This window comes from Tachyglossus aculeatus (assembly GCF_015852505.1).
Source record: "Tachyglossus aculeatus isolate mTacAcu1 chromosome 12 unlocalized genomic scaffold, mTacAcu1.pri SUPER_6_unloc_1, whole genome shotgun sequence".
NCBI lineage: Eukaryota > Metazoa > Chordata > Mammalia > Monotremata > Tachyglossidae > Tachyglossus > Tachyglossus aculeatus.
This window is the reverse complement of record NW_024044828.1, coordinates 16,481,723-16,492,733: the sequence shown is the minus strand read 5'-3', so window position 1 is coordinate 16,492,733 and position 11,011 is coordinate 16,481,723. Positions and strand designations below refer to the sequence as shown.

At 56.4% G+C, this 11,011-nt stretch overlaps 1 protein-coding gene across 1 annotated transcript; it reads left to right on the top strand.

Annotated features, from left to right (window-relative positions):
- Positions 1-181: 181 nt before the first annotated feature.
- Positions 182-9,403, top strand: TCAF2 (TRPM8 channel associated factor 2). The gene is made up of 8 exons (XM_038741387.1): positions 182-233; positions 2,730-3,382; positions 4,038-5,023; positions 5,140-5,234; positions 5,776-5,989; positions 6,831-7,070; positions 7,278-7,615; positions 8,428-9,403. The coding sequence occupies exons 2-8, from the start codon at positions 2,751-2,753 to the stop codon at positions 8,680-8,682; spliced, it is 2,760 nt and encodes a 919-aa protein (XP_038597315.1). The 5' UTR covers positions 182-233; positions 2,730-2,750; the 3' UTR covers positions 8,683-9,403.
- The last annotated feature ends 1,608 nt before the right edge of the window (positions 9,404-11,011 follow it).

The window sequence follows — 11,011 nt, the reverse complement described above, 5'->3', positions numbered from 1 at the left end:
GGTTCCCGGGATGGAAGCAGTGACACGATCGGAGGGCGGAGCTCAGATTCCCAGCTTGGGGTGGGAATGAGCCCGGACCCGTCCCGCCCCATCGCAGCCCCGGGCCGAAGAGAAACGGAGGCAGGGGATTTCTGTCCCTGCCCTGATTCCCTCCTCCCCCTCTGCTGTCCACCCTCCGGCCAGGCCCGGCCCGGAGCCTCCAAAGTGCAGCTTCTCTGCCCACTGTCGGAGAGGTGGGTGTGGGGGCTCCGGGGTCCTGGAGGTGGGGGCGAGTTGTCAGTGTGTGTTTGTGTGTCTTTATGTGTGTGTCGTCCGCCGCGGACTTCCTGGCTGCCCCCTCCTCCCTCCCCTCCTTCCTCTCCCCTCCTCCCTCCCCGGACTCTCGTTCCCATTACTAAGCGCAGGACTGGGCCAAGATCCCCAGCTTAGTCCAGTGCTCTGCACACAGTAAGCGCTCAATAAATACGATTGAATGAATGAACCCCCCTTCCCAAAGATGTGTTGCGGAGTGAACAAGATTTTTAAACTGGGGGTGCGGGGAAACGCCCGAAATTGAGATCACCCCGTTCTTCCTCAGGCACATACAAACCAAACACGCAGGCAGGGAAATTCCCCTTTCGGGAATTTCACAGTGGTCACTGCAGTTTGCAGGCACCGCCCTCTTCTCCATGTGCACTCACGCACGTGCCCACCTACACACCCACACAGCCCCACATAGTAAGCGCTTAACAAATACCATATTATTATTATTATTATCATTATTATTATTATTATTATTATAACACACTGCAAAGTCTGTGAAATTTACAGGACCAATCAGCTGTAAGCTCGCTGTGGGCAGGGAATGTGTCTGCTATATTGTAATAATAATGATGGCATTTATTAAGCGCTTACTATGTGCAAAACACTGTTCTAAGCACTGGGGAGGCTACAAGGTGATGAGGTTGTCCCACGGGGGGCTCACAGTCTTAATCCCCATTTTACAGATCAGGGAACTGAGGCACAGAGAAGTTAAGTGACTTGCCCAAGGCACCCAAGCCCAAGGCACCCAGCAAGGGGCTTTGGGACGCAAACCCCACCCAGGCCCGAGCCAGAATTAGCAGCAAAAAGCCATTCTAGGCTGCCCTGAGTGTAGCCGACTGGCCATCTTCATTCATTTATTCATTCAGTCGTATTTATTGAGGGTTTACTGTGTGCAGAGCACTGTACTAAGCGCTTGGGAGAGAAGCAGCGTGGCTCAGTGGAAAGAGCACGGGCTTTGGAGTCAGTGGTCATGGGTTCAAATCCCGACTCCGCCAATTGTCAGCTGTGAGACTTTGGGCAAATGACTTCACTTCTCTGGGCCTCAGTTCCCTCATCTGTAAAATGGGGATTAAGACTGTAAGCCCCCCGTGGGACAACCTCATCACCTTGTAGCCTCCCTAGTGCTTAGAACAGTGCTTTGCACATTACTCTATCATTATTATTATTATTATTACTCTATTTTATTTGTACATATCTATTCTATTTATTTTATTTTGTTAATATGTTTGGTTTTGTTCTCTGTCTCCCCCTTCTAGACTGTGAGCCCACTGTTGGGTAGGGACCGTCTCTATATGTTGCCAACTTGTAATTCCCAAGCACTTAGTACAGTGCTCTGCACACAGTAAGCGCTCAATAAATACGATTGAATGAATGAATAAATGAATAGTAAGTGCTTAATAAATGCCATCATTATTATTACAATATAGCAGACACATTCCCTGCCCACAACGAGCTTACAGCTGATTGGCCCTGTAAATTTCACAGACTTTGCAGTGTGTTAACAATAATAATGATAATAATAATAATAATGGTATTTGTTAAGTGCTTACTATGTGCAAAGCACTGTTCTAAGCTCTGGGGGGATACAAGATGATCAGGTTGTCCCACATGGGGCTCACCATCTTCATCCCCACTTTCCAGATCAGGGAACTGAGGCCCAGAGAAGTGAAGTGACTTGCCCAAAGTCACACAGCTGACAAGTGGCGGAGCTGGGATTAGAACCCATGACCCTCTGACTCTCAAAAGGGCTCTTGCCACTGAGCCATGCTGCTTCTCTAGAGGGTAAAACTTTCTATAAAGGGTGAAACTTTGAACACTTCTCTATAGTGTTCACAAAGGTAGGACAGAAACAAGTTTTTTACTAATAGAAATTCTTTTCAGATTAGTAGGAAGTGGTGGTTGACAGTCAGCATTTCCTCTACTAATCAAGGCCGACTCAACCTGAACGTGATAACAGAGTTTCTTTATCTAGAGTTGGTACAGCATCCTAGCTTCACACTTGAATGAAGAGCACAGTTCATTCATTCATTCAGTCATATTTATTGAGTGCTTACTGTGTGCTGAGCACTGTACTAAGCGCTTGGGAAGTACAAGTTGGCAACATATGGAGACGGTCCCTACCCAACAACGGGCTCACAGTCTAGAAGACTGTATATTGTATATGCCTTAATACAAACAGCAGCAAATTCTGCCTGAGGTAATTATGGGGCCCTGCCTGGCTCTCTCCATTATAAGGATCTGGTGGGCAAACTTAGGGAAGTAGTGTGGCGTAGTGGATAGAGCACAGGCCTGGGAGTTAGAAGGATGTGAGTTCTAATTCCGGCTCTGTCACTTGTCTGCTGTGTGACCTTGGGTAAGTCACTTCCACATGCAAAACAGGGCAAGGCCTCTGCTTCCCCTTCCTGAATCTGCTTTCCCTCCTGCAGCCAAGGGCCGGAGTGGAGGTGATGAGTCCCCAGGATATGGAGCCCTCGGCCATCTTCGCGACGTTGGTGGATGGGCTGGAGCGCTGGGACCTCCCCGGGCACTGTACCCCTTGCGAGCTGCTGCTGGTGGGCGAGGTGGCCCTCCCGGTGCTGGTGAACGTCTGGGGCCAGGTCCTCGTCGCCGCCTCCCGTTACGGCCGGGGTCGCCTGCTGGTCGTGGCCCATGAGGGCTACCTGCGGGAAGCCCGGCTCGCCCGCTTCCTCCACAACGCCGTGCGCTGGCTCCGCTCCTCGCCGAGGGCCGCGGTCGGGATCGGCAGGGGCCTGGAGCCCCTGGCTGAGATCCTCCGGGGCGCTGGGGTGGAGGTGCAGCCTGGGGGGGCCCTTGGTGATACCCTGGGGGTCCACTGCACCAACGCCTACGGGCTGGAGAAGCCGGAGGAACTGGTCCGGTTCCTGAAGGCCGGAGGGGGCCTGCTCGTCGGGGGCCAGGCCTGGCACTGGGCCAGCCAGCACGGCCCAGACAGGGTGCTTTCCGACTTCCCTGGCAACCGGGTGACCGGCGTAGCCGGTGTCTTCTTCACTGCTGCGCCCGCGGAAGCGGGCCTCCTCAAAGTGTCCAAGAAGGTCCCTAAGATCCCACTGACAGTGCGGTAAGTGTGTGTGTGTGTCTGTGTGTGCACACATGCACACACGATTCTGTCCCCACCTCCCCGCATTGCCTCCCCCACTTCTGGGCATGACTGTGAGACATGGGGCAGGGGGAGCCTTCATCCTGACCATAGGAGGAGGGAAGACTCTGTTGGGGGGCTGTAAGGGGTGGAGAGGCGGGAAGAGGAAAGCCAACACCCCTCCCTAGGAGGATGTTGGAAGAGACTCCCTGCCATCCGGCTGGGGAGGGGCAGCAACTCATGGAGGCCTTGGCCAAGACAGTGTGACCATAGGATTGACCCAACCTTTCCAGTGAGAGCAGGGCCATTCTGTCACCGATCTAATAATAATAATAACAATGATAATGACATTCCCAAGCGCTTAGTACAGTACTCTGCACACAGTAAGCACTCAATAAATACGATTGATTGATTGATTGATTGATTAAGTACTTACTATGTGCAAAGCACTGTTCTGAACAGGAAATCCACCTGGGGGCATGACTGGGATCCCCCGGCCCAGGCAGAAGGCCTCTCTGACTTGAAGGTGTAGCTCAGGGTCCCCTGTGCCATCAGTCCCACAGCACAGCCAACATGGAGCCGGTGCTGCCCGCCTCAGGCAGCCAGGACCCACTCTGTCACACCCCTTTCTCTTCAGGCACACCCAGGACTTCACCGGGGACCAGCGGCAAATCCTGGCCGGTCTGTCGGAGCTGGATATCAAGACCGGAGGCCTTCCCTCGCAGCTGCTGGTGCACGGGGCCCTGGCCTTCCCCCTGGGGCTGGACCCCGCCCTCGGCTGCTTCCTGGCCGCAGCCCGCTCTGGCCGGGGCCGCGTGGTCGTGGCGGCCCACGAGGGCCTGCTGACGGCCCCGCGGCTTGCTCCCCTACTGATCAATGCCGTGCGCTGGCTGGATGGCGGGAGGGGCGGCCACGTCGGGGTCGCCTCCGGCCTGGAGGGCCTGTGTCCCCTGCTGGCCCCCACTGGGCTGGCCTGCGGGCCGGGGCGGCTGGATGAAGGCCTGAGTGTCTTCGTGTGCAAAGCCTACAATGACGAGGCGGCCCCCAAGATCCTGGAATTTGTGGCAGAGGGAGGGGGCTTGCTGATCGGGGGCCAGGCCTGGTGGTGGGCATCGCAGAACCCCGGCCAAGATGCCGTGGCCGGTTACCCCGGCAACCACATCCTCAACCCCTTGGGCATCTCCATCCTGGGCCAGAGCCTGGAGGCCGGGCGATTCCCGGTGGCCGACCATGGCCCGGGGCAGTACCACTTCCGCCAGGCGCTGGCTCAGTTTCAGGGGGAGCTGGAGGGGCAGCAGGCCCTAGCAGAAGGCTGGCGCCAGAAGCTGGGGCGGGACTGCGCGGCATTCCTGCGACTCCCGGCCCAGGAGGTGCCCGCCTACGCCTCCCTGCACCGCATCCTGCGCAAGGTGGTCCGGCGGACGGGACTCCCGGCCGTCAGCCGCCAGCATCCCGTGCTCAGCGACTCCAAGGAGGGGGCCTTGCTCCGCTTGGCTACAGAACTGGCGCACTCGGGTGCAGACTGCTCAGCGCTGGCCCAGGGGCCAGGGGGTGGAAGCTGCCTTGCCAGGCTCGGGCCGCCAGGACCCCTTGTCACCGTGGAGATCGATGGCACCAACCCAGGTGAGGAAAGGGGGTGCCCTGCCTACTCCCACCCTTTGAGGGGGAGGTGTCTGGGTGAGTGGGGGCGGGGTTGGCAGAGCCAAGACTGGAGCTCAACCTTCCCACGTGTCTTGCAGGCGACCCAGTGTGGGTGAGCACGGGGTTGTATCTCCCCGGGGGCAACACCTTGACCATCACCCTCCCCTGTGACATCACGGGAGCTGGCCTGGAGGTAATTCCTTCATGCCCCAGCCCCTTCCCAACTTCCAACGCGGCCCACCATTGTTTGTTTGTTTGTTTATAGTATTTGTAAGTGCTTACTGTGTGCCAGGCCCTAAACGAATCACGCGGTTAAACGCAAGATAATCAAGTTGGACACAGTCCGTGTTCCGCGTGGGGCTCACAGTCTCAATCCCCGTTGTACAGATGAGGCACGGAGAAGTGAAGTGACTTGCCCAAGGTCACACAGCAGACAAGCGGCAAAGCCTGGATTAGAACCCAAGTCCTCTGCTTCCCAGGCCTGTGCTCTTTCCACTAGGCTATGCTGCTTCCTTCAACTGTTTCTGGTTCCTCCCAACCACTGAGGGCCTGGGCTGCTCTTGGGATGGGGTAGCGGGGCTTAGGCAATGGCCAGCTTACTGAGCAGAGAAAAGATGCATAGAGGTGGGAAGAGAGCAGGAGCCCCGAACCAGGCCGACCCTCGGCAGCCTCAGCCCGAATCACCCCCCGGGGGGCACCGAATCCATGCCCACATCCATGCCCACCATCCACAGGTGCAGATCGGCTGCCACTCTGACGACCTGAGCGGAGCCCAGGAGCTGCACCGGGCCCCGGTAGTGATCCACCGCTGCTGTGTAGACAAGCAGGAGCGCGCCGTCCCCTGCCTCTGGGGCGGGCTCATCTACATCATCGTGCCCAAGGGCAGCAAGCTGGGCAAGGTGCCCATCACGGTCGAGGGGGCCCTGCCCGCCCCGTACTTCAAACTGGGTGAGATAACAGTCGGCACAGGGACTAAAGGAGGGAGGGGTCACTGATGGGTCTAAAGGAGAGAGGGTCATCAGGGTCATTTAGGGTGACGTGGGCTGAGGAGGGGGAGCGGGCTGCAGCTTCCTTCCATATGGGAAGATGGTGATTGACTCTTTTTTGTATCTGCCGAGGACAAAATCCAAGGAAATGGACTGCAGCAGGAGGGTTTTAGGTTAAACTAAAACTACAGCAGGAGGACTGATAAACACCAGGATGACTGCCCCTGTCTCCAGCTCCGTGTCCAGGGAAGACTGAGTCCTCCCTCAGACAAGCCCATTGAGGCTGCCTTGGGGGTCAGAGTAGAAGACAGGGAATAGAGCGTGGAGGACCATGGTGGGTGGGGCAGGGTGAAAGCTCCCCCTGGGGAAAAGGGCAAGCTCAGTAAAGCCTGTGTCATTGTTATCGGCAGCAAATCAGTGTTGAGAATCCAGGTTTCCTCGGCCTTACAAGTTGTCAATAGGAAGTACACATGGGGTGTAAGGGAGGTAGAACAGATGCAGAAAATCTGTTCCAGACACAGAAAGTGAAAGAGAACAGTTGAGACGGGTTGCTGTGATCTCTAGAGAGTGGGTGGTGGTAATCGAGGAAAGCTTCCTTTAGGAGTGTTTTTGCAGTGTGATTTGCCATGGAGTGGGATGGAAATATATCGAATGCCAGAGGTTCAGGTCAGAAAGAAGAGAGAGGGAGGGACTAAGTCCTCATCCACCTGCGTGGGGCGGTATCCCTTTTGGGGTTTCATTCCTGATGGGAAATGAGGAGATAGCAGACCCCGGAGCCAGCATGACCCCATCCCCTCCCTCAGGAGAGACATCGCGGGAGGAGTGGGAGGCCAGCATCTGTCACCGGCCCACCCCCTGGGGAGAGCTGGCGACCAACAACATCATCCTGACGCTGCCGTCTGAGAGCCTGAGGGGCCTCACGGACCCGGAGCCGCTGCTGAGCCTCTGGGACCAGATGATGGAGGCTGTGGCCAAGCTGGGAGCGGTGCCCTTCCCCTTCCTCAGGCCTGAGAGGATCGTCACCGACGTGCAGATCTCTGCCGGTGAGCCTCCGGGGCCGGGGGGTACGGCTGGGCTGGAAGAGGGTCGGTCACCCGACTGATCTGGCCCTGGGGTCATGGGCTGCCCTGGGGGGTCCCGGGCTGGGCCGGCCCCCACTTCTGTCTCCCAGGATTCAGTGGGAAACTCTCTGGGTTCAGGGGTCTGTGACGCTCACAATCGGTACCCCTCCTCTTCCCGCTCCCCTGCAGGCTGGATGCACTCGGGTTACCCCATCATGGGCCACGTGGAGTCCGTGCAGGAGATGGTCAGTGAGAAGGGCATGAGAAGCCAGGGCCTATGGGGCCCCATCCACGAGCTGGGCCACAACCAGCAGCGCTCGGGCTGGGAGTTCCCCCCGCACACCACCGAGGCCACTTGCAACCTCTGGTCCGTCTACGTGAGCGAGTCGGTGCTGGGCATCCCCCGGGCCCGGGCCCACCCGGCCCTGCGGCCCACGGAGAGGAAGGAGAGGATCCGGAACTACCTGGAGAAGGGGGCCCCCCTGGAGGAGTGGAGCGTGTGGACGGCGCTGGAGACCTACCTGCAGGTCCTGGGGGTCTGGGGGGGTGGGCCTTCGGCACTGAGATGGGGGAGGGGCCACACACCTGGGATTGGCCACAGCCCGGGGGGGTTCCAGAAATGCCAGGACAGTTCAGACAGTCCTCAGGGACAAGGAAGGCGTCACTGTCGGCAACTTCTGCATGGCAGCTTTGGCTGGGCCAGTCATGGGCCCTGTCTTCGAGGAGCTCCCCGTCTAATGGTGGAGTCGGGGCAACCCAAATATGTAATAATGATAATAGCTGTGGCATTTCTTAAGCTCTTGTTATGTGCCCAGCACTGAACTAAGGGCTGGTATAGACAGGATATCAGCAGATCAGATGCAATCCCTGTTCCACATGGGGCTCACATTCTAAGAGGGAGGGAGAACAGGTATTTTGTACCCATTTTACAGCTGAGGAAACTGAGGCCCCGAGAAGTTCACAAGGCTGGCAAGTGGTGGAGTCAGGATTAGAACCCGAGTCCCCTTACTCCCAAGACAGGGCTTTCTAGTTAATGAAAATCGACACCAAGCATGGTTGAAAGAGGCAAAAAATGATGTTGATGATCCCAAAACAGTAGAACCACCTAATTGCCTAAATAGCCATCTTTCTGTCTAGCTCTTCAGTGTGCAGGTCTGGAAGGTGGGAGGGCAGTGGAGAGAACCCCAGTGCCAGGGGCTGGGATGGGGGTGACCATAAACCCCCCATCCTGGAGGGTCGGGGCGGGAGATTCCAAATTTGGAGACCGATGGGGGCCGGGAATCCCTCCCCCAAAGTGGGTGCTAAGACCCGGCCACCTCTGTTCCCCTTCTCCTCACAGCTTCAGGAGGCCTTCGGATGGGAGCCCTTCATCGCCCTCTTTGCCCAGTACCAGGGTCCGGCAAAGGTGCCCGGGGACAACGCAGCCAAGATGAACCTGTGGGCAGAGAAGTTCTCCCACCAGGTACAGAGGAACCTGGCCCCTTTCTTCGAGGCGTGGGGCTGGCCCATCCGGAAGGACGTAGCCGCCACTCTGGCCCCCCTGCCCCCCTGGGAGGACAATCCCATGCGGCTGTACCTGTTCACCACCAACTGAATGCTGGATGGGCCGTGAGGGGTCCCCGCTTCTCACCATGGGGATCTGCAGGCAGGGTGTTAACCAAGCACCGTACTGAGCACTTAGGAAAGTACCACAGAGCACAAGACACGTTCCCTGCCTCAGGAAACCTCCGCTCTAACAGAAGCCAGGATGTCTCCCCCACTCATGACTCTGCCACTGGTGCTTCTTTGGGAAGCTTAGAATGGGCGGGGAGAGAAGATCCAGGCATGGCCTACGGGAACAACCTACCAACCCTTTGGGAGCGGCTGCCGTTGGAGAGAAAACGAGGTGGGGAATCCGATGATGAGGGTCCAGCCTGGTGGGCTCTGCCTCCTCCGGATTTGCCTAGTGGGGGATTCCGGCTGGCAGCCCATGGAGACCCAGCCTGGAAATCTGGCTGTGCTTCTGCCCAGCCATTCCCACACTGTATAACCGGGCCACTGGCCGAGTCCTTTCCTGGCCCCACCCCTACACCATGCAACCGGGCCACCAGCTGCGGTCTCTCCTGGCCACCACCTCCACAGAGCTGGTGGATTGTTTATTCTGAAATCATCAAGGTGAGTGGGATTGAAGGCAGTAGGTCACTGGGGTCCCTGGTCTGCTGAGGCCAATTGCCCCTTCCCTGCACCCCAGTTTGGCAGTGGGCCTGAACTTCGTCCCCAGGCGCTCAGTGCTGGCTCTGCCACTCAACTTCTGTGGGCCTCAGTTTCCTCATCTGTAAAATGGAATTTAATACCTGTTCTCCCTGTTCTTAGATTGTGAGCCCCATGGGGGGTAAGGCCCGTGTCTAACCAGATTAACTTGTATCTACCCCAGTGCTTAGAACAGTGCTTGACACTAGTGTCGAGTAGACTGTAAGCTTGTTGTGGATAGGGAATGTGTCTGTTTATTGTTATACTGCACTCTCCCAAGGGCTTAGTACAGTGCTTTGCACACAGTAAGTGCTCAATAAATTTGATTGAATGAATGAGTGAATAGTAAGTGCTTAACAAATACCATAAAAAAAAGGAGTGGCCAGGCCGTGGCTAGCCAAGAAGAATGACCATTCTGGGGGATTGCTGTGTCCTCTGCCAAAGCCCCCGCTGGGGAGGGAGGTTGGGCCATTCCTTACTTTGATGTCTTCAAGAATCAGTGTTGTAATGGCAACTTTCCAGTTAGCTCAGGACAGGAGGTGCACTTTTTTGAAAGAGAGAATAATCAGGAAGCTGGCTGGACCAGGGGGCCTGGTCACCCCAGGCCTGGGGCAGGGGCAGGGAGAGGTGATGGGCAAGGGGAGGGTGGGACTTGGGGGGGTGCTGCAGGAGGATATGTGTAAGAGAACAAACTTCCACGTTGAGAAGCAGCATGGCCTAGCAGAAAGAGCATGGAACTGGAAGTCAGAGGTTCTTCTCTTGCCTCTGCCGCTTGCCTGCTGTTTGAACTGGGGCATGTTTCTTATCATCTCTGTGCCTCAGTTTCCTCATCTGTAAAATGAGGATTCAACACCTCTCCTCCTTCTCACAGGCTGTGAGCCCTATATGGGACAGGCTGCGTCCTACCTGATTAATTTGTACCTACTCCAGTTCTTAATAATAATGGCATTTATTAAGCGCTCACTGTGTGCAAAGCGCTGGGGAGGTTACAAGGTGATCAGGTTGTCCCACGGGGGCCTCACAGTTTTAATCCCCATTTTACAGATGAGGTGACTGAGGCACAGAGAAGTTAAGTGACTTGCCTAAAGTCACACAGCTGACAATTGGCGGAGCTGGGATTTGAACCCGTGACCTCTAACTCCAAAGCCCGGACTCTTTCCACTGAGCCACACTGCTTCTTAGTACCACGCATCAAATAAAGAGAGAACTACCTGCCTTGCTGCGCTTTCTAATGTGCTTTCCCAGCAACCCCACAGTGTCCCTGTGAAAAAGGACCTGCTGGGACACTTCCCATTTATAGATGGGGAAACTAAGTAATTGTGAGGGAAGGGTCTTGCCTAAGGCCCTCACCCCAGGGAAGCAGGGTCTTTCTCCTCATGCCCCCTCAGCACTTTCCACTGGTCCCTTGCAGGTGTGGCTGTGTGTATTGCCTCTCTTAGCTCCAGACTTCGGCCAGAATCCAACACTGTCTCCTCAGCTCCCTGCCTACCAGCCACTCCCCAAGCGGAAGGGAAATGGTTGCTGTGAGGGAGTGATGATCGTTTTTCCCCGAGAAAACATGACATCTCCAGGTCAAACTTGGTGATTCAAACCCCAGTTGGGTTTTAATGAAGCCCAGCTGGCTCCTCCCAGGGGCCACTACATGTGAGCCAGCCCTGCTCCTCTTCCTCCTCTCCCTCTAGCCCTCCTGGGGC